The 27455-nt window shown below is 51.5% G+C and overlaps 3 protein-coding genes across 4 annotated transcripts; 2 read left to right on the forward strand and 1 right to left on the reverse strand.

Annotated features, from left to right (window-relative positions):
- Nucleotides 1-1147: 1147 nt before the first annotated feature.
- sec24d (SEC24 homolog D, COPII coat complex component) lies at nucleotides 1148-8066 on the reverse strand. 2 transcript variants are annotated; one of them, XM_068755687.1, is made up of 22 exons: nucleotides 7916-8066; nucleotides 7739-7844; nucleotides 7495-7622; nucleotides 7109-7420; nucleotides 6916-7037; nucleotides 6737-6848; nucleotides 6516-6643; nucleotides 6234-6372; nucleotides 6041-6156; nucleotides 5753-5877; nucleotides 4848-5039; nucleotides 4673-4766; nucleotides 4150-4266; nucleotides 3903-4073; nucleotides 3606-3702; nucleotides 3390-3535; nucleotides 3183-3321; nucleotides 2988-3106; nucleotides 2730-2909; nucleotides 2449-2640; nucleotides 2253-2342; nucleotides 1148-1894 (listed from the first exon to the last, which is right to left on the reverse strand). In XM_068755687.1, exons 1-22 carry the CDS (start codon nucleotides 8064-8066, stop codon nucleotides 1754-1756), a joined length of 3117 nt encoding a protein of 1038 aa, XP_068611788.1. In that variant the 3' UTR covers nucleotides 1148-1753. The 2 variants fall into 2 exon arrangements, with proteins under 2 accessions (XP_068611788.1, XP_068611787.1); XM_068755686.1 differs by having other exon boundaries at nucleotides 6916-7043.
- Nucleotides 8067-9704: 1638 nt separating this feature from the next.
- LOC137911403 (synaptopodin-2) lies at nucleotides 9705-20124 on the forward strand. Its single transcript, XM_068755771.1, has 4 exons — nucleotides 9705-10166; nucleotides 12620-12771; nucleotides 13645-14438; nucleotides 15735-20124. The coding sequence occupies exons 1-4, from the start codon at nucleotides 10056-10058 to the stop codon at nucleotides 19250-19252; spliced, it is 4575 nt and encodes a 1524-aa protein (XP_068611872.1). The 5' UTR covers nucleotides 9705-10055; the 3' UTR covers nucleotides 19253-20124.
- Nucleotides 20125-22842: 2718 nt separating this feature from the next.
- Nucleotides 22843-27179, forward strand: LOC137911563 (myozenin-2-like). The gene is given in 6 exon segments (XM_068755947.1): nucleotides 22843-22953; nucleotides 22956-23136; nucleotides 23753-23845; nucleotides 24266-24432; nucleotides 25586-25730; nucleotides 26858-27179. Coding segments are annotated over 6 exon segments (999 nt in total). The 3' UTR covers nucleotides 27160-27179.
- Nucleotides 27180-27455: the final 276 nt, after the last annotated feature.

The raw sequence follows: 27455 nt of genomic DNA on the forward strand, positions 1-27455 counted from the left end.
CAGGTGACTGATTTTACCCCCCCCCCCACCTCCCACCCCATCGGGGATCCAACGACTGGAGTAGGAGCTGGTTCTGGTGAGTACCGACAGTCCTTAGTGAGGTGCTTCGGGTCCAATTGAAGGATAAAAGACTTTATTGTATTCTTGTGTTTAATTCCATCAAGAAAATAATCAAAAAACCTTCAAGTTTGTGTTCGTCACTGTTTGAAAAATATTAAGTTGACAAATGTGAAAAGAAAAAGACGTAAACATATTTACACGACATCTTTATGCACCTTGTGGACATCTTTCCTACATTTCCACTGAATTCCATAAATCAGCCAGGTCTGGCAGAAATAAATAATACACCTATAAATGCCAGACGTTAATCCGTACCGATGGATCAAGGCGTCTGTGTTTACAGGAATATTAAAGCGTTACAGCTTCTCTGGACTTTGACTTTGGACAGTTTTACATGTTTGAAATGAAATAATTCAATAATTATGAATATTTGATGTAATTGGAAAGAATTTGCGTGTGCAGAGAATCTATAAAGCAATTATTTTACAGCCAGATGTTTGATTTTAGTTAAGTATGTACTGGAACATAGGATCGCTCTGGCTCCCTCTACTGGTGACATGATGGTAACAGAGTTTGTTCCGGAGTCAGGCGATGAAACAAAGTTTTCTGTTTATTAAATGTAAACTTATGCTTGTATTAAAGTGTACAAGGACTGAAATTTTGGATTCTGTGACAATGAATTTAAGAATATTACCTTAAAAATATTTTATTCAAAAATAGTTCAAGTTTTCTGTGAATAATAAAACAATAACGTCAAAAGGCAATTTACTCTATTTAGATTCATTTTCTGGATTGAAATGTTGCTGTCAAGACTTAAAAATGAGCAGTATTTGTTATATAGTTCCATAAGTCTACTAAAAAAAGGTTTTTCTTTCCAGTTCTGATGAAATCGCTTCTCAAACCTGAGATTCGTCTGCATACCAACCCAAAAAACTGAAATCAGCCACAGACCCCCCTCACATATTTCAACCGCTACGATAAGGCAGATGGTAATCGTTTACAAAGACAAGTTGTGCATGTTGTCGACCACTTACACAAAAATACTAACACATACATGATTGGCGCAAAAACACAAGACAGGCACGGCTGAAAATAGAAACTGGATTTACTTTGGTAGGAAAAGTTACTTTTTTAAAACCTGATGATCCAGTCGAAACTGTTTTACTGTCCCAATACTTTTGGCCAATTCCTATTTGAGGAACAGGAAAACATTTCAAATCGTTTCTCCCGTTTGAATCCATCTCGGAATAATTCTCAGTCCCGCATCGTTTCTGCCAACTCCTTTGGAATGTTTACTAAACGTTTGATAAAATAAAAGAATTGAAACTCTACATGTATTACCACAAATAACCCCCCGTCTGGACACGAGCTAGAGTGGAACGCTATATATTATGATATTGCTCATGCCTGTGGCCTTTCTTACGCAGCGATGCCTCAGCCTCAGGTTCTGGTTTTGTCCAGACGTGTCGGTCCACTTGGTCCACTTGGTCCTCCGGTGACGAGCGGTTATTTGACGCTCGTACTGTTTGCTGAAGGCAGCTTGGGGCTCCCGTGGTTCCGTCTCAGACGGCTCTCCCTTGGTCGCTGATTTCTCGGGTCACCGTCCGACAATCAAACGGAACTAGAGACGCACCTGGACAGATTTGCACGTGGTCCGTTTGACGCCGTGCCTCCCGGCGCTGGGCGGCAGGCTTTAAGTGAGCAGCTGCCTTACCTCCCTGTGAACGTAGCAAAGGAAGTCCATGTACGAAGCGCCGCCATGCAGGCCTTTGTCCTCCACCAGGAACTGACGGAACAACATCTCCGGCTTGTCCTTCTGCCTCACCATCTGGAGCTAAGAGGGGGGGGGGGGGGGGAAGGTAAGCACATGTCATCCGTTTCCCTTCCAGATGCAGGTTTGAGGCGTTTTTACATTCACCAGGTCAGCCGGCGTGCTTTAAAATGCACTTAAGGTGTCGCGGATGAATTAGCGTGATTAATAGCGGTCCAAACTTTCCACGTTCTGTTCTGTGTGGACCCCGAGAATAATAAATGACAATTGAAACTACTTTCATCCTCTCTTTGTCCTCTTAAAGGCTTCAGCTCGTCCGCTAACACTGACGCATGATTTATATTAGCGCGAGTTGCTTTAAAGGGGTGTGGTTTGTGTTCCCACCACTAGAGGGAGCCAGAGACCATTGAAACCTGCTCACCTTCATGGAGTTGGGACTCTTCTCAAGCACGCCGCTGATGAGTGCTCGAACCTTCTTTGAGAACGGGTTGTCTAATTCTGGCAAAGCATCCTGGGAAACACAAAGACGGTCGGTCAATGCTGGAATCTGAATCCCCACCGACACAAACGGCACGTTCGGATGGCGTTCCACCGGGCGTGGCCGTCGTTATTCTGACCGTGTTTCCTTGCAGGTGGGCGAGGGAGGGCAGGTTAAAGATGCCCTGGATGAGGTCTGGGGGGCTCGCCTGGCCCAACCACAGGAACATGACGTGGCCGTTCTCCAGCAGGAACAGGCCGGAGTCCGTCAGGCGCTCCTCCGAGCAGCGCAGCCGGGTGGGCGGAGCCTCGCTGTTAACGTCCATGTTGTGCTGAAACATATTTAAGATGCAATAAGAAGCAGAAATCCCCCCCCCCCCCCCCAAAGATACAAGATGGGATGTAATGGCCGCCCCCTCACCAGCGGGAGGAGCCGTGGGTACAGCAGCAGCTGCGTCTCCTCCACCCCCATGGCCATCACCGCCAGCCTCTGCTGGGCTCGGTCGTCTGTGGCGAGCTCGCCGCTGCCGACCAGGGGCGTGGTCTTCATGAGGCTGTTCACGTAGACCGGAAACACCTTCATGGCGTCGGGCAGGATCAGCTACGCGAGGAAACGACAGGACATCTTTAGTTGGGCGTCGCCCGGCGGGGACGGCGTGGACTGCGGGCGCTCGCCGACCTGGCTGGCGGCGGAGGGGCTGGCGCAGTTCTTCCGGTAGCAGGCTAGCATGTGGGCCGTCTGGCTGACCAAGATCTCCCTCACGTTTTTGATGGGCTGGTTCAGGATGGCGCGGTAAGCTGGGGGGGGCGTGGCAACAGGTTGGTTAGGGGCGGGGAGTAAACCGCGGGCGGAGGGGGCCGGCCTTACGCTCACCTGACTTGGAGAAGAAGTTGACGAGCGAGTCGGTCTCGCAGCTCTTGAAGAGCTCCGACAGCTGCGAGCTGCAGCTCAGGCTCAGGTTGTGGAGGCGGAGCCTCCGCCGGCCGCCGACCGTCGTGTACAGCAAGGCGCACTGGAAGACATCGCCGGGTGTTAAACTGCCCGCCCACGCCAAACGCGAGCGCGTAAGGGATCACGGACCTGTATCAGAGCCCCCGCCTCCTCGCTGAGCGCGTCGTCGTGCTTCAGCTCCACGGTGACGGCCTTGTCGCAATCCACGGCCGCCATCTCCACGTCGGTGGTGTTGTTCATGTGGATGGCGCCGAAGAAATCCGTGGCTCTGAAACCTGAGGGGGAAGCGTTCAGGTGTGAGCCGACAGGTGGGCGTGTCCTCGCCGGTCCGGGGCGTGCCCTCACCCGTGCTGGTGCGAACGCGCATGATGGCGTCGAAGCCGATGCTCTTCTGCACGTCTTTCCTCAGGTCTCTGAGGAAATGCTCGCCGTCGGCCTCCACCTGGGGAGAGAGTCGGAGCGATGACGCGCTTTGACCAGCAGGTGGCAGCAAACGAGCTCTGGTTTCATTCAGCGACTTCACAGCAAGTCATTGAAAGCGGTTTGAGCCGTTTTCCCATGTTCGTTGTTCCTATGGGATGTCTCCTAATAGGCCACGCCTCCTACGAGGCGCGGACACGCCCTTCGCTGCGTTCGTGGCACCTGGAAGTTGTTGTACTTGTAGACGGAGCCTCCGGTGTGCGACGGCACGTCGGCCATGGTGGCCACGTCCGTGAACTGGCTGGGGAAGAGGAAGAGGTCCACGCAGCACCCCTGAAGCACGCAGTCCTTGGACAGCTGCTCGTACACGCCCCTCTGGGGCTGGAAGAGGGTCTGACGGGGAAGCGGGACAGGGTTCAAGGAATGGCGGCCGAGGGACGAGGTCCGGCGGGTCTCGGCGGCTCCTCACCTTCTCCTTGTCCGTGTTGACCAGCTTTTTGTCGTCCCTGTTCTTCAGTTTTCCCGGGGCCTCGGCGGTGGGCATGGAGGAGTGGAAGACGAAGAGCTTCCCGCTGCATTCGGCTGCCTGCGTCGGGGAGACGGATGAACGAGGGTGAAACGTGAGTCAGAGGTGGCGACCATTAATGCCCTGGGGTGAAAGGTCGTTCAGACTCTAAGATCTCACACTCCAAAGTCCTCCGATATCAATACACAAAAGCCAAAGTGTTACAAAATGGACTTCAAAGCTAGCGGTGAACAGGCATGAGCAAACGATTCCAGACCGCGCTGCTGTGTGAATGTTCCCCTTCCCGCCTGCCAGAAGTCGACCTCATATCTTTGGGAACGTTCGCGGGGCTTCACGGCGAACACAAACGTCGGGAGGGGAGAGAGAACGTCTCCCCGCCGATAAGTCGGGCGATCGAGGATCGTGTAAAAACCAAGACGGCAGCGCTTTGGGGTGAGGAAAGTAATTTGGGAAGCTCGGAGCTCACCTTGAAGGCCTCCACTCCGGCCTGGATGACGGGGACAAAGACCGTCTCGCTCTCGTTGGTGTCGGCAAACATGTCAGGGATCTGGTCCAGGAGGCTGGGGGGACAGAGGGGGGGGGGGGGGGGTCATTTTAAGGAGCGGCTCCGGCGCTCCGCGTGGCCCTGCGGCGTGTCCTACTTGCTGATGACCGCTCTGGAGTCCCGGTAGTTGACGAGGAGGCCGTCCAGCAGCGGGACGAACATCTCCGCCGTGTCCGAGACCACCATCATCTGGGGCTGGGCCAGGGCGCCGTTCACGTTGTAGAAGTGCAGGATCTTGTTGTAGGTGACGAAGCCCACCTTGATGGCGGAGAGCTCCACGCCTTCCTCCCTGGAGGGGAGACGGAAGAGTCCCATGAAGCGACCGTTGCCGTGACGACACGTTCGCCCTGCTCAGTCCTTTTCCAGGTGAAAGCAATCGATCAGTCGACGGAAATTCAGACGGAGTTTAAAACGTAACTTATGCAAATGTCTCTTCACAACGGATAAATCAAAGTTTATAAGAAAAATATAATAAAGTAAAACTATTTGATCTGTAACCGTTTCTGTCATTCCTGCCAAATAAAAGACGTGAAACGCAGAACAAGTGATCGATCGTCATTTCAACTTCTCACTCAAACATAAGGACAATCAAACACTGTTCATCTTATATAACGTGGACAATCACGAAGCATCTTTATATCATTAATGTATTATTACTTCACGTAACCATGACAACTGCACCACAGCCCCGCCGAAGAGTAAAGTTCAAATACTGACTTCTCTCTAACTTCCTGCCGGATACCCGTCACGTTTCCCCGAAAGGTCGCCGTTATATTCTGGAAAAACATCCATTTCCTCTAAAGAACGTTTTGGGCTCAATTTAAGCCCAGAACGGAGAACGAGTCCTTCCCTGAACGGATCTCGAGATGTCTGCTTTGACGGATAGAACCAGATTAAACTCTGGGCTGCGGTTTGAGAGTCAGGAAGGAAACATAGAAAAGCTATTTTAGGCGCGGGCGTCCCGAAAAGGGGGCGGAGCCGTCTCTACTCGCTCGTGCGTACCTGGGCAGGTGATCCAGCAGGGTCTTCAGCTCGTCGCAGATCAGCTTGACCAGCCCGCTTTTAATGTTGTTGTAGGAGACGTCGATCATGAAGATGTAGGCGGGGGGGTTGGGGGGCTTGTTGTTCTGGAGGAGGAGAGCTGATTACAAACAGGAAGTGAGGAATGAACACACAACCTACGACCTCGGCCAGAGATAATGAGCATCACGACTTCCGTTGTTGGCTCGTGAACCCGTCTTTGTAGCCCCGCCCCCCCCTGGCGTTGAAGGAAGCGCTCTGCCCGGTTACCTTGCAGTAATCCATGGTGGCGATGAATTCGTAGGAGCCCAGGGACAGCTCGGGCCTCTCGTAGAAGTCCACCCGCCGGCCCATGTGGTCGAGGTGCTGGAAGTAGAAGGCCGGCACTGGGGAAGGAACGAGGCGGTTCGGTTCTGTGAGTCCGGTTCTCTCTCTGGCTCGCTTGCGTCGTTTCGAGGCCCACCTTCGTTGACGCAGTTGCAGAAACCGCACTGGAAGCGGCGGCCGCCGTCCAGGAACTGCATGTAGGGACACATGTAGGCCTTGCAGCGGTTGCAGCGGATCGGGCCGGTCTCGCCGTGGTCCACGACGAAGAGGGGGTTCTGCACGGGTAGACAAACGAGCTGAATGGATGTTGGTGCCTCCCGACGCGGTGCAGGCGGGGCTGCGGGCGGGGCTGCGGGCGGGGCTGCAGGCGGTGCAGATGAACCCTCCGTGTCGGACCGGCTTTGAACCCAGGACTTACCTCGTCCTTCGGCAGGCGGGCGAAGGGTTTGATGGTGCACGCCAGCGGTACTTGGCACTGCTTGGCGAGCTCGGCGGTGCACGGTAGGGTGTAGGTGGTGCAGCGCATGAACCGGGGGCTGGCGTTGCCTGAGATGAGCAGCAGAGGCGGGACCAGATATCAGTCGCTAGGATTTACGAGGGGAGAGCCTTCGCCCTCGTCCTCGTCCTCGTCTTCGCTACCTTGGTCCTGCACAGTGAAGCTGGTCGTGACCAGGGGGGGGACCTGTCCCCTGATGTTCGTGGTGAAGAGCCGCCCGCCGTGTCTCGCTTGGTCGTCTTCGATCACTTGGGTCTGAAGCGGGGGGAGCGGTCCGTCAGGGTCCAATCGGATTCCAGACCAGAAACTGGGATCTACTCACCGTGCTGGGGATGGAATCGGGGTCCAGCTTCTTCTGAGGCGGCCCCCCCAGGCCGCCTGGTGATCCGGGGAAGGCCCCCGGCATGCCTGGCTGTGGCCCGGCCATTTGGCCCCCAAACCGACCTGAAGCTATGAGATCACATTTATCTCTCTTTGAAGTTCAAATTCTGGGGGGGGGGTGTTAGAGAAGTTACCTGCTTGTTGTGGGTACCCTGGTGGACCTACTGGGGGGCCAGGCTGCTGGAAACCCCCGGGGCCTGGAGGGGGCGGTCCGGGGAAGGGTCTGCCCATGCTCGTCATGGGAGGCCCACCCATTGGTTGGCCGGCCACCGGCATGCTCGCTGGGGGGGGCTGGGGCGGAGACATGTGGGGCGGAGACATGTGGGGCGGCTGTGGGCCCGGGTGCATCCGAGGCTGGCCCATTCCCGGAGGAGGAGGAGGAGCTTGGAAAGGCGGCTGCGCTACGGAGCTCGTTGGGGGAGGAGCGCCGTGTCGGGGGCCGGGGGCTATAAAAAAAATCCATTCAAATCCTATCAATAAAAAACTTTATTGAGCAGAAATGAGTGAGGAGCTGACTTACCATAGTTTCCCAAGTTCATAGCATTCATCTGATTGGTCAGCTGATGCTGTGGGGGCGGGGCCATGCTGTTGTGTGGGGACTGCGGGGGTTGTCCATAAGGGGGGGAGGCAGCTGGTGCAGAAGGGTATCTGAGGCACAGAAGAGCAAAACAAAACCAAAACCAGAAGGGAAATAAGAATGACCGTTTTCTGGGGAGCGTTCTTCATCTCCACCCTCAGGATGCTGAACTTTGGTGAACGCTCACCTCTGAGGGTGGGCGCCGTTCTGCTGGACGTTGGGATTGAACTGACTGGACGCTGGAGGTGGGGGCATGGCGGCGGCAGGGGGGGGGGCAGGTGATTTCATCACACCTGCAGCGAGGAATGGACGACGTGTAAAACAGGAGGACACAAACCGGACCGTTCTAGAGGACGTTCAGGACCTGCTGGAGGGGGGTCGAGTCCCTGAGGCGGTCCCCCATAGTGACCGTAGAGGGGCGGGGCAGGAGCGCCCCCGAAGCCGCCCTGGTAGCCCCCCATCCCCGGCTGGGCCTGGGAGTACGGGGGCGCGGCAACGTAACCCTGGTGACTCATGCTGGCTGTTACTGGCTGCTCATCTGGACAACCTGTTCAGGTGAAGGAGCAGTTTAGACTTTAGAGTTGGTACGGTCCAAAGAAATAAATAAATAAAAATATAAATATAAATAAAAATAAATGGAGACTTCACTTTGCCTCCGCCTTATTGATAGAAATCTATATTTCAAAATCCCTTCCGACGACACTCACCGGCATGACGTCATAATGATCAACGCCGTCAGATGGACTTTTGCTTTCGGAGCGGACCGGCCTGTGTTTGCGTGTTATCCGGCCTTTAAACTCGCTTTAGTGTATTTAAAGGTGAATCAATCCATTTATAAAGCTCTGGTTCAGGTGTAGAAACATTTTCACAACAAGTCTGTGTCAACAAAAATAGCAGCTGCCGGTGACAACGCCTCGTTACTAGGCAACAAACCGGTAAAATGATTACACCGGGGGGGGGGGGGGGGGTATAACGGGGTTAAATGGTGAGATGGCTGCTTCTCGGAACTGCCACGTCAAACCGTTACGACGTCAAAAAAAAAAAGAAAACCTGCGCGTCCAAGCCGGACATTGTCCTCTCTGTGGGGGACGATTTAAGGTGTAACACATCGGTGTAAGGCACGGGATGAAGAAGACATTGGCGACACTCGTTCGGTATCGATTACGCGCTGAGAGAACATCTTGCTAGCTACCCGGAGATATCAATAAAGTTTTCCTCTGAGCTCGAGGCGCGTTCAAACACCGAACCAGCCGCGCCGAACACACAACGACGCGTTCGGGTGATCGATATCTGTGAACGCCTTCGGAACCGCGCTCACCTGAAAACCGGGGAGTCTTCCTCGCCGTCGGTAAAAGCGGAGTGCCACGTCAAACTCGGCGAGGCGCCGGTCGCTCTGTCGGCTAACGCTAACCTCCACCGCAGGAAGAAAGTCTTCCCGGTTTGGCATTCCAAAATATAGATATTATTTTCTATTACACGCCCTCTGAGGCAACAAATGGCTCGCGTGCCACGACGCTCTATTAAAGATTAATTTATAATTAATTTGGTATAATTTTCGACGGTATTATTTAGATATAAATACATTTTTTAAACTAGGGTTATGCTTTTAACTTGAAAAGCCCACATCTGACTTCCTGCTGTGGTAACTGAATTGCTAGCCGACGCGACAAGGCTCTATTGCGCATGCGCGAAGTAGAGGGCGCTTAATACACGTCAGCACCGGGCCGAGGACCCGAACCCGCAACGCGTCGGTGTTTCCTCACCGTCTGAGCGGTGACGCGTTGACCTCCGGTACGACGGGAGCGCGTCTGATCGACGGGGCTGTTACGTGCATGTATATGTAACGTAACGTAACACATATGTAACGTAACGTAACACATGTAACGTAACATACGAAAAATGACAACAAAAGGACCTCATAAAAGTATTCCGTAATTATATTGATTTAAAAATGGCTGAAGTTTGGCCGATATGATACAAGACGGACTTTTGTGTCATTTCCTTCCAGCACAGTATTTTTTGTGTCTTATTTTTGTAAATAAAATATATATATAAGGTAAAATGATAGTCTGGAAACAGATGGTCACGTTTTTGAGGAAAAAAAAGTGATCTCAGAGTACTTGAAACAGAATAAAGTTAATTAAAACCAAAAGTCCACACTCGGAGTAAAATGTCAAAATAAAGCTCACGTACAGGAAACCGACTCGGACTTTCACAATAAGACAAAATGGGCGCATCGCTTTAATCCTTAAAAACGTTCCCATGTCGTGAACATCATGTATCCCAGTAAACGGTCACGGTTCCGCCTCCGTTCTCTCCCATTACTCCCAGTTCATCGCGATGCCCTCGGTCACCACCACATGCGCGCACCGCCCGCGGGCGGGTCCGCGCGCCGTGACGTTTCCTGGGCGGGTTGGACTCGAGGGGAACTCGAATGATGGGGATCACGCAGCCGTGCTGCGGGAGGTGCTGCTCCGGCTGACGGCTCCGTGGCTGCGCGCAGCATGGGCTTCGGGGATTACATCTGCGTGACGCTGCGTGGCGGCGCGCCGTGGGGGTTCACCTTGCGAGAGGGGCAGGGGGGGGACACCTACAGACCCTTCGTCGTCTCCCAGGTACGGATCGATCGGGTTGGTTCCGCGTCGGATGTGTTCGGGCTAGGATGAAAAAATGTTTTTATCCAGTTGGGATTTCAAGAAACGTTCGCATGAACGCGCTTTCTTATTATAAATAAAGTTTTTTAAATGCAGAACAGACTAATGGAGGTTTTTTTTTATTCTCCTTTGGCTGTGTTTTGGGGCCGGAGTCCTCGCCACCCTTATATGGTCAGGGACAAGAGGGGAGTGAGATCTGCTATCACTCACGCAAAGACGCACACAAAAACGCACGCGCGTGATGTAACCACGCAACAGTCGTGCACGCGATAACGCGGTTCGAAGCGTGACGGGAACAAACTTTTCCGCGTGATGACCAGACATTCCTTCACATGGTTGCGCACCAATGCGCGCGTCGTGTCTCTGCTCCGAGCCACCTGCCGCATCCTGCTGCGCCTTCAGTGCAACTTGAAGTGCGAGTTAGTGCGTGCGTGCGTGCAAAAAAAAGTGCGTGGATCCTGAAATAAACGAGTTTAAATGAAACGTAGTGGATTTGGGCGCGTCTCTACTCTCTAAACTCTATATATGGTCTCAGGACGCACGCGCGGACGCACGCAGATCCCTCATCGGGTGGAAATGTAAACGTTTGTCTCGCTGCATTCCTGCGAGCATCCGTAGATCGTCTCCACGACAGACGCCCGACTCTCCTCAAAAGGGGGGGACCCGTCTCGCCTGTCGGCCGGCGCGCACACTTTTAATGAGCTCCCAAACATCTGGTCTGTTGGTGGGAGGGAGAAGATGCTCACATAAATGATGCGTGCGAACCTTTTACCCCCCCCCCCCCCCCTCACCCCCCCTCACCCCCGGCATGTCAAATTAAATCTACACAGAACTGAGGCAAAGCAAATGATGCAAAAAAAAAAAAGATCATTTATGACGCAAAACTGTGCAGGTTTGACCTCCTGCATGTGGGGTAAAGCCCCCCCCGTGTGATTTACTGCTTTAATTGTGGGCCCGTTACGGGGATGTGCCTCATACTGGTGCAGCGGGGGCGTTCGGTCCTCATCTGGAACTTATAACTGCAAACATACCTCCTAAGTCTTCTCAGAACGCACGGAGAGCCGGGTCTGCGCTGAAAGCTCGCTCAGAGCCAGCATTCCAGGATCGTGACAAACGAGAAGGCGCTTTGTTGTGAGGCTTCTGTTGGAGGCTTTGCTTTCTGGAGGAGAGAAGTGATTGTTAGGCGTCCTGACAGCCGCAGCGGCGTAAGGCCATCCACCCCCGAAGGCTTCTGGCCATATAAGGGAGGCCAGTGGTCGTCTTGAGTTCTGGCCCGACTACAAAGTTGATGAGGTCGCTGTTTGATTTGTTTTTTTAAAAGCCAGATAAACTAAATGTTCACCTCTGGTTGAAGAAGAAGGTGAAAAACGTTTCTTTGTGGCTTTATCTAAACGGATGAGCGCGTCTGCAGCTTTTTTATTTGTGCCGTTGCTCTGAGTTGAAGGATTCCCGGCCCGAATCACCAAATCAGCAGGAGTTTGCCAAGTCAAACAACAAAGCTGGAGTTTTGATAGTTTTAAGAAGCTGCTTTTCAGTATATTTTTTCATCAAACCCATTTTTTTCTGGGCGTATTTATCCTCAAAAGCTTCCAAAAAACACACGAGTCCTTCGGTTTATCTGAACGGTTGGGAAATGTTCCTGAACACAACTTTCTAGAGAACATATTTCTTTTAGGGGGGGCTTGTGTACGTTTAAAATCCCAGGATAATCTTGGTTAATTGCACCCCCACGTCATGCCGTTGTAAACTCTGACGCACACGTTGCAGCACTTATTAGACACACATTGACGCACCAGGTGTGTGTGTGTGTGTGTGGGGGGGGGGGGGGGTAATGTTTCCCCTCCTTTTTTGGAGCAGGAGCAGGTTTGGCTGTGTCTTCCAGACAAACCGTCCTCCCCGTTGGTTAGGGGGGGGGGGGTCCCAATGGACGGCGCATAGGCTGCCTTATAGGGCCTTTTCACACACCGTTAACTCCTAAAAACTGAGAGCGCTTTTATAGGAGCGCTCTAAAGTCACTCATAAAAGATTTCTCTACGTAAAGTCGGTTGTTTTTATTACGTTTGTGAATTTAAGACTGCGTACGTTGGATTACCTGTTTTTTTTAAGGATGACAAAATTCATCATGGGTTTGAAATGCAGGCAGTAAGACCGGAAGTGTGGGCGGAGTTTAGACGGATTCTTCATCCTCTGAAAAGGATGCTGAAAGAAAAAGTTTTTTTTATTTTATTTCAAAGAAACTATAATGGAATAAACTGGTTTATATTCATGCATGGTGAGACGTGTGTTAGCAGCGGCACCCAGTGGCCAAAGCGCGTTACTGCAAGTCAGGTTTTTGTTTTGTTTTTTGTTGTATTGCATCTTATTTATTCTCCACCTCACCTGATGTAAGATTTCTTCTTGTCTTTCTCCTGCAGGTAGAAGATGGCGGGCGCGCCTTCTTGGCCGGGGTGCAGGAGGGCGACGAGGCGGTGTCGCTGAACGGCGAGCCGTGTGCGGATCTCACCCTTTTACGGGCCTTGGCGCTCATCGACGCGTCCGTCGACTGCCTGCAGCTGCTTCTCAAAAGGTGGTGCATCTGTGAGGTGGAGAAAACGCGTCTGATTTGAAATGACTTCAGTAAATGTCGAGTCTATCAGTCCGTGCACCGCAGCAGGTCGGGGGGGGGGTCACGGAGATGATTGAGCCACTCTATCAGCATTTAGATAGCATGTTGCTTTATGGCCCGTGCCGTTTCGCATCACAGGCCGTCTGTGTTTATACGTGCGCTCCTGTCTTCGGATATTAATGAGCTCACCTTCTAACCGGCTTTTCTGATTTAACGCTAAGATCTACGTGGCTATAAAAGGTGCAGAAGTCGCACCGGGCGAGTGCAAAGATTGTTTCTGTGACTGCAGGACTACAGAATCTTGTCTCTGTGGACCTGCAGAGAAGATGACCTCAGCTTGTGGCTATAAAAGCGTATTATGATACGCCACTCAACACGACGAGTGGCTAACGGATTTAAATTCAATCCCTCGAGTCAAAGATCTTGGCCGTTCCTCGCTGACCTTGAGGGTGGAAATGGAGCAGAGCGATGTGGGGAGCTTTATTATTTTCCTCCTTAGCAACCTGACCCTTTCGTTTAACACGAGGCGTGAAGATTAAACCCACTTGATGACTTTTAAAACTTGCGTGCTGGGAGACGAGATTTATGTCCCCCCTCAGATCTAACGGCTCCATTCCTCGGCGATGACGTATCTCTCATTCAAGTGGTTTTGTAATTTAACAATCGCAAGCAAAGATTTGTGCAAACGTTGGGTCTTTAATGTGGGTGGGAGAACCTAAAGAAATGTGTAATGGGGGGGGGTTCTGTTTCTTCTTAATACCAATGTTTATGAATGATTATTGAGCAAAAAGACAAAATCACTTCTCATCCCTGCTCTCCACTCTCTTCTGAAAGATACGGGACCATCAGCCCAGAAGACTACGAACCAGACGAAGCGTTCCGGGGCCAGAGAGACTCATCGGATTCAGTTTTCCAAAGCACCACCCTCCACATCCTCTCCCCGAAGCACAGGTCCCAAAGTCCCAGGGAGCTCTACATATCAGAGTCCCAGGACGAGGCTTACACCGAGGAGTCCGACAGCAACACGGGATTCCCTAAGGAGCCCCAGCTGCTTTCCACGGAGCTGCATGTCCCCCCACCCGGTGGTCTGAGGGACCAGATACCTGTTTTTGAGGAGAAGGTAGACGTGCAGCGTTGCTTCTCCCCGGGGGCTATGGTGGAGCTCCAGGTGTCCCTGTCGGGGCAATCCATGGATGAGATGGGCTCCACAGCTCTGGGGAGCGCCTACGGGATCCAGGGAGAACTCTCAAACAGAGAGGCGGTCCAGATGATTCACGCCACCGCGCCCACAACCAATGACCCCGGACCGTCCGCCGTCCGGGAGCCGCTGGGGCAGCACGGGGTGGTGCTCGGCTCCCCTTCGATGCCGGGGCAAGTGGAGGTCATCTTGCAGCCGCCCGCAGCATCAGGAGCAGGGAGGGGCATCCTGAGCGTGGGTGGCCCCGGGGTCAGTGGAACCGCCGGAGCCCAAAGCGAAGGAGAGCAAGGAGGACCCTGCAAGGGGGTCCCGGAGTCTTTCACCGTCTCATTTGGAATTCCCTCAGAGGAGGGGACACCGGCGGAAGAGCAGGACTCCGATTCGGAAGGGGACAAAGACAAACCACACAAGCATCGGGCGAAGCACGCCAGTAAGTAGCTTTCGTTGGATCTCGCATCCTGTATCGGCTCTTTTCTCCTGCGTTTAAGGGGAGCGAGCGGCTCTTTGAGAGAGAATCTGCAAGCAGCACGTGTATTCCAAAGCCTGCTGTTCAAAATAGTTTGAGTCGATGTTCTCCGGTTGGAGAAGGGACGTCCGTACCTTCAACGGAATCGGAGCGGCGCAGCCAGAAAACCCGCTTATAGATAGCGTCGGGATTAAGGGAATGATCAGCCGAGAGCCCGAGAGGCCGCTCCACTTCATAAATCCTCCTTTCTGAAGAGCGACGATGATAAATATGGATGCCGAGGTTCTCCTGCATGCTGTGCTGACGACATAAATATAGCACCAGCATGTTGGCGACGCCTGCAGAAGTAGCTGTTTGACGGACACCAGCATGTGCCCCCCCCCCCCACCCCCCCAGTGATACTTGATGCCTTCAAACTGGGTGCTTTAACTGGGCTAAAAAAGAGTCTCCGTCCCTCACTCCCGCTGTCCCGCCGCCACCTTCAGGTTAGTCCTGCAGGAATATAAAAGGAAAACAGTAAGCCCGTGTTTTAGTTTGTTCATGCCGTGATTTAAAACGTGGGTTTGATGCATGTTTCAGACGAACAGGAGGATTTGAGCGGAGAGCTTGTGAAGTGACCGCTAAGGACGGATAGAGACGCTCTGGACCTGGTGGACTTATTGCATGCCGGCTGCTCGCTTTATTCTCTGTGGACAACGTAGGATATAAGACGCAGGACAGAGAATTGGGGACTTGCTGTTTTTTTCTTTTTGTTCAACCGAATGAGCAAATTTGGTCTAATCATACTACAAAGCTGTGGACGGATGAATTTGAATATTAAGTAGGCTGTGATTTGAATATAACATTTATTTATTGGCTTTAGTTTAATCAGTTGCTTTAATTGTCTTCAGTCATTCCTGCTTTTTCACGGAACATTATTTTTAAAATGCGTTTCTTTGCAGAAGGTCAATATCAGCGCTGTAATGAATTGCTTTGCGCCTGACTTAACGCTGTTCTGAGACGTAATTATATTTTAGTCTGACATTTGTTGTCTCCTAAAAATAGCTTTCCACACTGATAATAAAGTAATTAAGTCATGCACAGTTGTGCGAGTAATCCTCAAGTAACTGATGAAAGAGCTCAGAAGAACAAACAGAATAGAGATAAAGGAAAGCAACTGTTTCAAGAGTTTAAGTTGTGTGTTTTTTTTTAATCCATACTCCATTTTGATTCGATCTTTATTCCACGTTCCTGACCTCTCTCCCTTCCTCCTCCGTCCAGGGCTCAGGCGCAGCGAGAGTCTGTCCGAGAAGCACCTGAAAGAGGCCAAGTCCAAATGTAAACGTATCGCCCTCCTTCTTACGGCTGCTCCACCCAACCCCAACAACAAGGGGGTGTTGATGTTCAAAAAACATCGGCAGAGGGCCAAGAAATACACTCTCGTGAGCTACGGCACAGGAGAGGACGACCCGGAGTCTAGCGACGAAGAGGACGGGGAAAACGAGACCCACACTGTTGAACTTACCCTTGTGGCTCCTGAGGGTTCTGAGATAGACAAGCATTTCCTCACTGATACCCACGGTAGCAAAGGTGTGCTAACCATCAACTGGGACAGGGGCCTCCTTGAGATCGAAAGGAACCTGAAAAACCAAGCGGAGATGGAATGTTTGCCGGAAACCAAGGGAAAGGGTGCCGCCATGTTTGCCCAGCGGCGTCAAAGGATGGATGAGATTTCTGCCGAACAGGAGGAGCTCAGGTGCCAGGGGATTCCCGTCGAGGCTGTCCAGAAGCCCGGGAAGAAGATGGCGGAGCACTCCTACGTGCAGTCTGCAGCAGAAGGCCACGCTTACATGGACGTAAACAGACAGCAACAAAGCCAACAGCAGTACCAGCAGTATCAGGAGCAGCAATACTATGAGCAACAGCAGTACCAACAACAGTACCAGCAGCAGTATGAGCGACAACAACAACAACAACAACACATGTATCAGCAGCAGCAAATGCTGCACCATTCCACCGACGTCAGTGGTGCTGAAATGCAGAGTTCATTCAGCAACCGTACTGCGATGCCTTTCTCCGTAGGAAACATGGCGGCTACCCCATATGCTCCCGCAACGAGTGGGACCAATCAAGATTCTGTGGGCCAAGGAGAGCAGATTGCGTCCCGTGACGAGCGCATTTCTACTCCGGCCATTAAAAGTGGTCTTTTGATGGATTCAAGGAAAAGAAATACCGCCAAGCCTATGTTCACCTTCAAGGAAGCGCCAAAGGTATCGCCGAACCCTGCCCTGTTGAACCTCCTCAACAAGAGCAATAAGAAGCCGGGCTTTGAATCAGGCCCTGAGGAAGACTACCTGAGTCTTGGGGCTGAGGCTTGTAATTTTCTCCAGTCAGTTAAACACAAGATTCCGCCACCAGTTGCTCCAAAGCCTGCGATCAACCCCAGCTCTCTTCCTTGGTCCTCGCAGCCAGACATGACCAACCAGGACATGCCTCAACAGGCGGAAAATAGTGTAGCCACACCTGCTGTAGCCCCCGCCATAGAGTCAACCCCTGCACCTGCACCTGCCCCTGAGTCCTCGCCCCCTCCTGCCCCACAGGAGGTCCCTGCAAGCACTGCCACAATGATTCAGCCCCTCCCAGAACCTGAATCTCAACAACAGCCTCTCCAAGTGACGGCTCCAAAAGAATACGGTACCCTTCAGCCTGAACCTGCTCTTGTGACTCAAACTCAACCGCAGCCATCTAGCAATTCTTGGCATCCAGCTGAGAAGCAGCTCCAGGAACCACCTCCAAGTCAGTCCCCAACGCGGCTGTCCTGGGTAACATCTCAGACCCAAGCTCAGCCTCAAATCTCGACAAATACCTGGACTCCTCAAAACCAGCCATCCTGGAATCAGCCTCCAGCTCAAGCACAAGCTCACACAAACATCCAGCCTTCCTGGGCCCACCCTCCAGAGCAAACACAGCCTCAGCCACCCTGGGGGCATTCTCACGAGCAGCAGCATTTGCAGCAAATGCATCCAACTTGGGGTCAACCTCCAGACCACCCACTGCAGCAACAGCCACAGGCCCCATGGGCTCAGCCATCACAAACACAGCCTCAGCAGCCTTGGGTGCAACAACCCCAGCAACAACCCTCCTGGGGTCAACAGAATCAGCCAGAATCCCAGCTGCAACCTTCATGGGTTCAGCAACCACAACATCAGGCTGCACAACAATCCTGGGCGCAACCCCAAGCACCAAGTCAGCCCCAACCCCCCTGGAACTCGACTCCGCCTCAACAGCAGCAGCAGCAACCTTCAATTAGCACATGGCCTCCTTCTCAAGCCCAGGTTCAGCCACCTTGGATCCAAGCCAGCCAAATACAACCACCAGTGCAGCCCCAAGCAGATTTGAATCCGTGGGCACCAGTACCTGCTCAGGAACCATCCCAGCCATCGTGGGCCCAGAACCCTTCACAACACGAACAGCCTGCAATGAGTTCCTGGGCCCAAGAGCAAAATCAAGCCCAACATCAGCCACCTTGGGGTCAACCCATTCCACCGCAGCCCACGCCACAACCCGCCTGGCAACAGTCCACTTCAAAGGCTTCAGCACAGCTGTCAATGAATACCTGGCCACCAGCTCAAACGCATCCTCAGACACCTGCGAATACCTGGGGACCACAGTCACAGCAAACACCTGCGAACGTGTCCACGTCAATGGTGAACATGCGTCCCTCTCCAAAACCTTGGCATCCGCCACAGAGTGCCCCACGAAATCAAACCCCTCCGCCCCCACCGCAGCGGGTTCACTCTTTCACAGTCCGAGGAGCGTCATCGCCCATCAACCCGATGGCAACCGTTTTCAACCCGTCATCACAAGGGTCGTCTTTTGAGATGCCGGCAGTCAGAGGGAAAGGAGCCGACATGTTTGCCAAGAGGCAGTCCCGCATGGAGAAGTTCGTTGTGGACTCCGAGTCCGTGGAAGCCAACAAGGCGAGCCGGTCCACGTCGCCATCCGTTTCCCTACCGAATGAGTGGAAATATTCACCCAACGTACGTGCTCCACCTTCACGGGCATTTAATCCTATTCAGTCTCCTTCTTACCCCCCAGCAGCAACGAAGCAGCCCCCTCCAAGTAGCCCTTTAGCCAAAGGCAAGAAAAAGGGCAAAGAGAAGCCAATAGCGACCCGTAAACCCCTCAGTGTTGTAGATGTTATGAAGCATCAGCCCTATCAACTCAATTCCTCACTCTTTACCTTTGGCCCTGCGGCAGAGACTCCGCCTCCTGCACCAAAACCTGAATGTCCACCTCCGAACCCTCCGGTCGAAAACCAACCAGTTAGATACAATCAGGTGGGCCCTGTCCAGCAACCTGGACCCTATGATGCCCCGTACCCACAACAGGCCTATGGGATGCCCATGCAGCCTACGATACATGATAGCCACTACCACCAAAACCCAATCAATATCTATCCAATATCCAACCCTTATCAACAACCTGTGGGGGGTCCATACCAGCAAGCATGTACCCAACAGTATCAGCAACCTGCCCCGCCCCCTTATCACCCCCAAGCTCCTCAGTCTCCCAACTCCCCTTACCAACCTGCTAATAGCCCGCCCTACATGGCAACACCCTCAGCACCTCAATACCTGCCACAGCCACCAGGTAGCTTTGGCGGTCCCGGCTTTCCTGCTGCTGCAAGGCCGGAATCTGCATCAGGCGGCAACCCTGCAGCGGCCCCGAAACCTAAATTCACAGCTCAAAAGGGCTCTGCTCAGATTTGGAAGCCCGCGGCGGCTCCCGAAGAGTAAATCTGGTGGTTTGATGGCGACTTGATTCGTGCCTGCTTGAAAAAAGCATGCATGTGGATATGGATACTGAAACATATCCCCCCCCCCCAAATATTAAAAGATTGATTAATTATCTAAAGTAATGTCAGTTTAAGAATGTAGGGGAGCGGGATGCTCAGTCACAACTGAAAGGAAGGGAATGGTACCCGAGAGAGAGAAACAGGAAGTCGAACTTTCAAAAGAGGAAAAATTCAGGATATAACAAATGTAAATTATAAGTTGAACAGCAATGATCACCTGAACTATAACAAAGCAGTAAAGGGGATCGATTGGGGTCTCTGGGGTAGAACGGTACCAAGTGGAAGGCTAAATTAGCAACGCTAGCGATGTCATCAGCGGGCTGATTGTGTAATGGCGCCGTCGAGCTTCAGGTAAAGGCTCGAGAAGGGACGCCTGACGTTATCTTGCTTGAACTTTATTTATTCCTCAGTGGCTTTCCCCTGGCTCCTTTTCCAGAACACCTACCTAAGTAGGTTCATTTTATTTTAAGCTTTTTTAACAGCTGTTGCGTCACGTCGGATGCTATATTTAAAGCGCCTGGCGGAGGCGGCGGCGAGTTCCAGAGATGGTCGGCTTAGATTTCCTCTCAAGCCAGCTGCAGCCACTTTATTTCAGGCCGATTTGTCCGGTAATGGAAAAAGTACGAACTCCTCCGTGCTTCGAGTTGACGAATGAGCAACAGAAGATGATTTCATGTTCGCAAATCCGTTTTCTGTACCCGGGCTGTTTCTGTTCTTCACGTTCTTTTCTTTAACCCTTTCCTTCGTGTGTTCTCTTCCCAGTGCACTCTCTGTATGATTCACTGCTGTGCCATTAAAATGTCTTTTATCCTTGTTTGACTTTCCTTTATTTTGCTCTCTGCGTGCCCCTTTGTGTTCCTTCTATTCCTCCCAAACGTTCTGTCCATACCTGGATGTAGGAATCTACTTTAACAGCACTTTAGAGGCCGATTGGTCGATCCTGATGATGTCAGGATGGACGCCATTATTAGACTAGATTGAAACTCAATGCCTCTTAATTGAGCTGACACTATTCTATCTGACTTCCTGTTGCCGTCGAGCACAGAATCTCCTCCTTTGCCCTGTCGACCGTTTCTTTCTGTGTCTGCGCTCCTTTCATTCCAGCCCCCCCTCCTGCCTTTTGCTGATCCTACACGGCTTTCACCAGACGATGGCAGCAGCGTCTGCTTCATCCTGCGGGAATGAGAAGCGTGAGGGGGGGGGATGTTCTGTTTCCCCTCGTATCCCTCGCCGGTCCTGGCTTCCCATTTAGCATCTTCTGCATCACCATTGTCAGTGAAAGCAGTGCATTCTGGGGACTCCAGGTGCTCTCGTCTGCCAGTTGTTCTGAGGAATTCAGAATTCATGGACATTTCAGTCTAAATAGTCTTGAAATGTTGTATCCCCAAAAGCTTTTGGAACTTTAAAACTACAATAATTTGTTGGTTATTTTATGATTTTGTATATTTCTACATAAAATAAATTCTGTTTTTTAACTTTAAATGAGAATTTAGGGCATCACAGCACTTCAGGTATGTTGGCAAGGAGGATTTAGTTTGGCCGGATTGCCAGCCAGCCAAAGAAAACGAACCTTTACTAAAATGAACGCGTCTGGGTCTTTCTTTGCAGGCACTTGGCCGGAGCTACCACCTTTCATCCAAAGGCCAGCGATCCGTTTCGGCTTCTTCTTCTTCTTCCCCCAGGCCTCCGGTCCGATCCTCCACAGCTCCACCGATGAGGCAGACGTCCCGGCTGGAGATGGGCCGCAAATCCCTCACTCCCTGGGAAGCCGCCTCCCGGCACCCCCTCGGCCTGGTGGATGAAGCGTTTGCTTTCCACGACCTCCAGAACACCCTCACCTCGAACATCCACCTGGCGGCTCAGCGGAAGACGCTGCCCGAGCCGCCAGCCGAGTGGACGGCCAGAGTTTCTTCCCCACAGGAGAAAGGCGGCTACACGTGGAGCCAAAGCCGAGGTCAGGGCCGAGGTCAGGGCCGAGGTCAGGGCCGAGCTCCGCTGCCGCCGTTTATGTCCCCGACAAGGAGCGCCGCGTCCTCACCTGCTGGTCATGCTGGGTACAGCTCGCTGCCCAGACAGTGGCGGCCTCAGAGGTCCGTAGCGGAGGTAAATCTGGGGGCCCCGGTGTCCTATCCCGGGTTCCAGACGGGAAGACAAACTTACAAGTCCGTGTGCACCAGCAACACTCGGACCTGGAGGCGGTAGGATAGAATCAAATGAAGCCCCCCATCGTCATTGATCCCATCACACCTTTAGGTGCCGTTTGATTTCTGATTCAACGATATCGACACGCGCGTGAGAGTTAGCAAACGAATAAATATTTTTAGATTCTATAGAATAAAATATATCAAATTTAATCTTTGCATGCAGAATCAAATGTGAAAAGCGATTTTATTTTTTTTACACCAGACTAAAGAATGATTTCGACTGAAGTCTTTCCGGCTCGGTTCACTCACTGACGCGACGTTCACGGAGCGTTTAACGTTCTAGCATGCTGGTTCTTGTGAAGATTTGACACTTTGATTGTTGGATTTTGTCGCCCGAGTCTGATCAGAGATGCATTCAAAGTGAGGTTTGACACCTGGGGAAAGGTTAGCGCTGCAGCTCAGCATGTTGCGGGTGGACGTGTCGCCGTGTGTGACGTTAATCACTTTTATAGACTCGTTTCAGCTGTTCATCGAGGAATCTGAAATGATGTTTGAATAAACGTGGAATGAAGGTTGTTTTGGCTGGAGGGAAAAATATGTTTAGAAGCATGACTCCGAAATGATTGTTGTAGTTGATGATGGCTTCACTGAACCTGGGAGAAACCCAGTCTGTTTGGTTTGCGGTTTGTGTTGTTTGGTTTGGTTTTGTTTCTGTTCACTTGTAGTGATCGACCAGATGAAAGCTTGTTTTGCTTTTTCCAGATATCATCCTCACTGAAACAAAAACACCATTTATCACACCGGATGTTTTTGCATCTCAACAGACCCGTTGTTCCTTGACGTGCACGGCTGTGATCATTACACTGTACACTAGTGATCGGTTTCTAATTCAGATAGGATTCACACGAAGCGTTTTACTGAATAAAACAAACTAAATACCATTTCGTCCATGTGTGCTCTTTGCTCTTGTCTCCAAACGTGACATTGTTTTTGCATCATGCGTCGTCTTTGACGGTTACCGTATCCAGGGCTTGGTGGAGACCTGTTCCCTTGGTAACCACTTACATAACAACAGTGGGTACCAACTATATATATATATATGCAAGTGATGAACAGTTGACGAAGCATGGCTTGTAAAGAGTGGAATGAGGGAGATAAAATAAATTAATACATGCATGAAATACCTAGATTTTACATATATATATAATCAACTCTATACAATCCATGCTTTGTCAACTGTTCTCCACTTGCAGCTTACGATTCCCGCTATTTATCTCCAGCGTGAATCACATTTAGCATGAAGCTAACTCTAGATCCAAGCGTTCCCGTCTGGGAATCGCTCACAAAGATTATCCCGAGCTGCTATCCTGACACAAGCAGAGGGTGGATGACGGCTGCAGACGGAAAAGCCAGCAGTCGCAGTGGCAATCTAAATTTAATCTCCCCTTTGCTCTCTGGTGAACTGAACACCAACGACAGCAGCCGGGCTGACTCCCACCACTCCTTCGGTCGCTGGGGGGGGGGGGTCCGGCTGCAGCCCCTCCACCCTGGCAGGAAGCACAAGCACCCAACCGGGTTGCGCTCACCGGGCCGACCCGCTCGCCTCTCATCTTTCTGACTTCCAACGCCGAGGAGACAGGCACCGCAGGAGACCCCCCCCCCCCCATAGGATCCTTCAGGACAAGTAAGCATCACAGGCGCTCCCCACAGGTTCAAGGTTAATGTTTTTTAATATCCTAATTAAACAACGGAAATAGAACAAAACACATAATGCACTTAGAGACCAGATTGTCGGAACTAAAATGAAACTTTGTGAAGCTCCTGATTTTTGAGGGAAATAAATCCACTTTGCAGCGAAATGTTCTTTAGTTCTGTCTGTCTGCGCTGCATTAAACACTCGTGCTGCGTTCACTGACACCTCTGCTGTTCCTCTGTGCTATTTCATTCTACCTTACGTGTTTGCTGTGGCAGCACTGTTGTTCTCTCTCCGTGTCCTTCCAGCCCACTCGGGGTAATTTCAAACACATATTGATTCCCAGAACCCTGACACAGCTGGTTGCCATGTCTGAGGAGCATGCGCTCGGCGTTTAACGGTCCAGGGTTATTTAAAGGGATGTGCTAGCTTTGCCCTTTTTTGCAGTCCCAATAGATTCTGCTTGGCTGGTTCCGCCACGGCGTCGACGGCTGGTGTCAACCGATCGATCGCTCACACGCGCCTCTCTCGCTTCTGTGTCTCGCCGTGCGCTTGAACAACCTGCACTGATTCGATCTGTCTCTGCTGACTTTTTTAACCTCCCCGGGGGCCGCCATGTCAAACTTCTCCACCGTGACGACCGGTGAGAGGAAACTGCAGGCGGCGGCAATCTGCGGAGAAGTTGAAGCCCGAGAAGGTAGCCGGATCTTTCCTCTTTCTCTCCACTCTAACCTTCTCTCCATCCCTTCACTTCTTCTTTTTATAACACGTGTCGTCATCGTCATGGATTTAACGATCCCTCCTACGACGCCACCTAGAAAGAAGCTAATGAACACTTTTGTCGGCCAAATTGTCGAATCACATTATCGGTGACCTTTGAACCTGCTATTTCAGGATGGGGACACGTTAACTGTGTGGCTGCATATTGGACGGTCTAAAGATGACTGACAGCTGAGAGATATCCTGCCAAATTATGAGCCTCCGTGATCAAATATAATAGCTAGCACGAGGCGCTAACCACAGAATGACCTCGAGGCATGAGTCCATCATACTGGCAGGAAGACCATGTCAGCAGTACGGGCAGTCGGTTCGTGACCGTTTGTCTCCTTGTGTCCAGACGTAGAGATGGATCTCGGGAAGAAAGTCAGCATTCCGAAGGACGTCATGCTCGAGGAGCTGTCCCTCGCCTCCAACCGGGGGTCCCGACTCTTCAAAATGCGGCAGAAGCGCTCGGAAAAATACACGTTTGAGAGCGTCCAGAATGAACGTGGCGGGCGGGTGAACGTAAGCAGAGACGCAAGAATTAAAAACACATCGAGTCATTTCTGTCCGAGACGCTGTAGGACGCATACGTAGCTTAGCATAAAGGCTAATCTAGGGAGAAACCGTTAGCCGAGCTCCTTCCAAAGGTAAAAACATGCCTCTGTGGTTGCATAGCAGGATCATCATCCATCATTCTTTTCCTGGATTAGCCTCCGGGAACCGTGATTTTGTTGAAAGACGACATCACGGTGATGTCATTACGGCACACGCCGCCCCTGATCTTTTGCCGCCGCCTCCTGGCTCTCTCAGTCTCGCCCGAATGAGTTGCCGCCACACGTTTTCTCCGTGCTTCCGGTTTCGCCACATCTTTCCCTTCCACCTCACATCCTGTCAAAGTGCATGCAGGGCAGACGGCACACTTGAAGTGTTTACGCGACTCGTGCAGTCGAGCCTCGGAGCGGCACAGAATAGTGACTGTGAAAGTTTTCCAGTCGGTCATAAGAGCTTTATTAACGGCCCTTTGTGTTTGGACCGGCGGGTTGCCAAGTCGCCGTTTTATCTTAACCAGACCTGCCGACTTGTATTCACCAGAGCTTTCGGGAAAACTCAACAAGATGAAGCCGCTTTCTCTCTGTCACATCCAATTAATTAGCAGGTATTTCCTCTTTCATTTGGCTTCACGGTAGCCTTGTGTGCTCTTTTTTCCTCTTTTTCTTTTGCCTTCTCAAAGTCCAGAAAGAATAATTAGGAGGCTCCGGGGACATTCTTCCCTTCGTCTTTGAAGTGAGAAGCACTCTCATATCTCCCGTCTGTTTACTGCTCGAAGCAACTGAGGGATTTTGTTTTAAGTCGTCAACATTTCCTGAGGAAGTCCTGGAGTAAATCATCACAGATATCTTCCAGACGGATGAACGCTGAACGTTTCCCAGCTCGAGGAACGTTAATAAGACAATTCCTCTGTTGTGGCTGCAAACATGCAACATCAAGGTTTATTCCAGCGAGTTTCACTTCACTGCAAATAACTGACAATAATTACTGATTTGTTTTACACACATCATATTCTTGGTGTGGCGTCCATCCTCGGAAATCTGATAGGACACAAATTGAAATCCTTGTTTTTTAAAGTTTGCTTGTCTTTTACTTTGACACTCTCTCTCTTCCATCGCTCTTTCAGACCACGGTTGTTTCTCAAACTGAGAGGGGCGTCGCCACAGAAAGCCTCGCCGTCGCCGCCGACCCGGGCACCGATGGATCGCCTGAAGCTCGTCCCGAAACGCCGAAGACGAGATCGATGCCCAGTCCAAACTGCATCGCCCCGCGTAAGCAACCACCGTTCCATGTAGCTGCTCTGCGAGCAAAGCATGCTAAAGTGGACGCTTTGGATGCTCGCAGATTAAACAAAGGCCTTGGCAGATTTTTTCTTGTCTAATCATCTCATAACTCAAGCAGACTTTGCGGCTGAACCTTTATCGTGAAGCCTTGACACGATAACCGTGTTCTCCCTCATGCTAACGGTTCCAGGATGTCCGTCCTGTTAGCTCCGTGTCAGCTCACAAAGAAAACGCAGAGTCTTCGCTGTTGTAACTTCCAAAGGAGGCATTCTTTGAAGTGTTTTTTCAAATATTATAAAGAAATAAGCTTTAGGTCAAAGACGCCGGCTCGCCCCCGCCTTTGTCCGTGTCCATTCGGGGCGTGTGATGAGCCCCTCCGACAAAAACACCAACTCAACAAAACGTCCGATCGACAGAAGAACGCCGTGTTTTGTAATAGATTCCGCACAAATTCCTTAAACATCCCCTCAGGTCTGTTTGGTCTCTCCTTCTTCCTCCTCGGGGAAAAGCATAAACTCAGGAAGGGGGATTGTTCATTGTGAGAGGTCGGAACGTGACACGGCGCTCCGTGTTATGTAAGGCCTCGGCCTGCGAAGCCCCCCCCCCCACCCCCACCCCCACCCCCCCGGAGTGAGGAGCTGGGTTTGAAGGATAACGCTTTGGATGGGGCCTCGCCCATCAGCAAACATGGATGACGGAGGGAGACATGCATGCAAACACACACAGAATCCGCCCAAGGATAAGAACTAGAGCAAGAACAAACCGTCTTGAAATGTTTTCAAAAAAGCTACTTTTGTTTTACAGTTTGCTGTAAATGTAATGTTTTAAATTCCTTTTTATAACTTGTCCTCTCGTTCTCTCGCTCCAGTCAGCGTGTATTTCCATTTCCTAAACTTCCGTATCCAAAAATCATTGGATGGTACTTTGGCGAATTCTTTCCGTTGCTGCTGGAGCTTCAGCCGAACGGCCTGGGATCGGTTAAACGGCATGAATCAAAGGAAGGACGGGCTTTGTTTGGACGGCGTGTTAGTGTTTGAGGAGCCGCGTTCAGAGAGAGAAGAAGAGATATAAAGACACCGCTCCTCAATCGCTGCCTCTCTATAATCCCTGTCTAGGATATGGGGCTCCTTTAAAAGACGTCCCTCCTGAAAAGTTCAACAGGACAGCCGTGCCGAAGGCCTACCAGTCGCCGTGGCAACAGCACGTCATCCATGAGCCGGGTGCCTGGTCCAAACCACCGGCCTATATAAGCTTCAACAGGGTGGCGACCCCTTTTGGCGGCTTCACCAAGGCCGGGACCCTCCAGGCGGACCCCCTCCCCGACTACCCCCAGCTACGGGTGTCCGTGGACGGGCCCGCCTCCTGCCCCGCTGCTTCCCATGAGCCTGTGCTCATACCTGAGTCAGATGACCTCTGAATACATAATGAGGTCACACAGGGATGCTCTGGGGGAGGGGGGGGGGGGCATCCTGTCCGGGACACTTGTCCTGGAATGTTGACACAACAGGAACACACAGAATCTAAAGTAAAATGATGTAAACATCAAATCCATGTTTACGTCGTCCTGTTTTATTTTGATGTCGCGTGCTTGGATTTCGTTTCCCGCTCATTATTACGCGAGCCGGATCTATATGTGGTGCAAACCTGCGATATATTCCACGGATCGTTTCACAGCGAGCCGGGCGGGGGCTGCACCGACGGCTCATCTGAGTG

This window comes from Brachionichthys hirsutus, chromosome 23, assembly GCF_040956055.1.
Source record: "Brachionichthys hirsutus isolate HB-005 chromosome 23, CSIRO-AGI_Bhir_v1, whole genome shotgun sequence".
Taxonomy (NCBI): domain Eukaryota; kingdom Metazoa; phylum Chordata; class Actinopteri; order Lophiiformes; family Brachionichthyidae; genus Brachionichthys; species Brachionichthys hirsutus.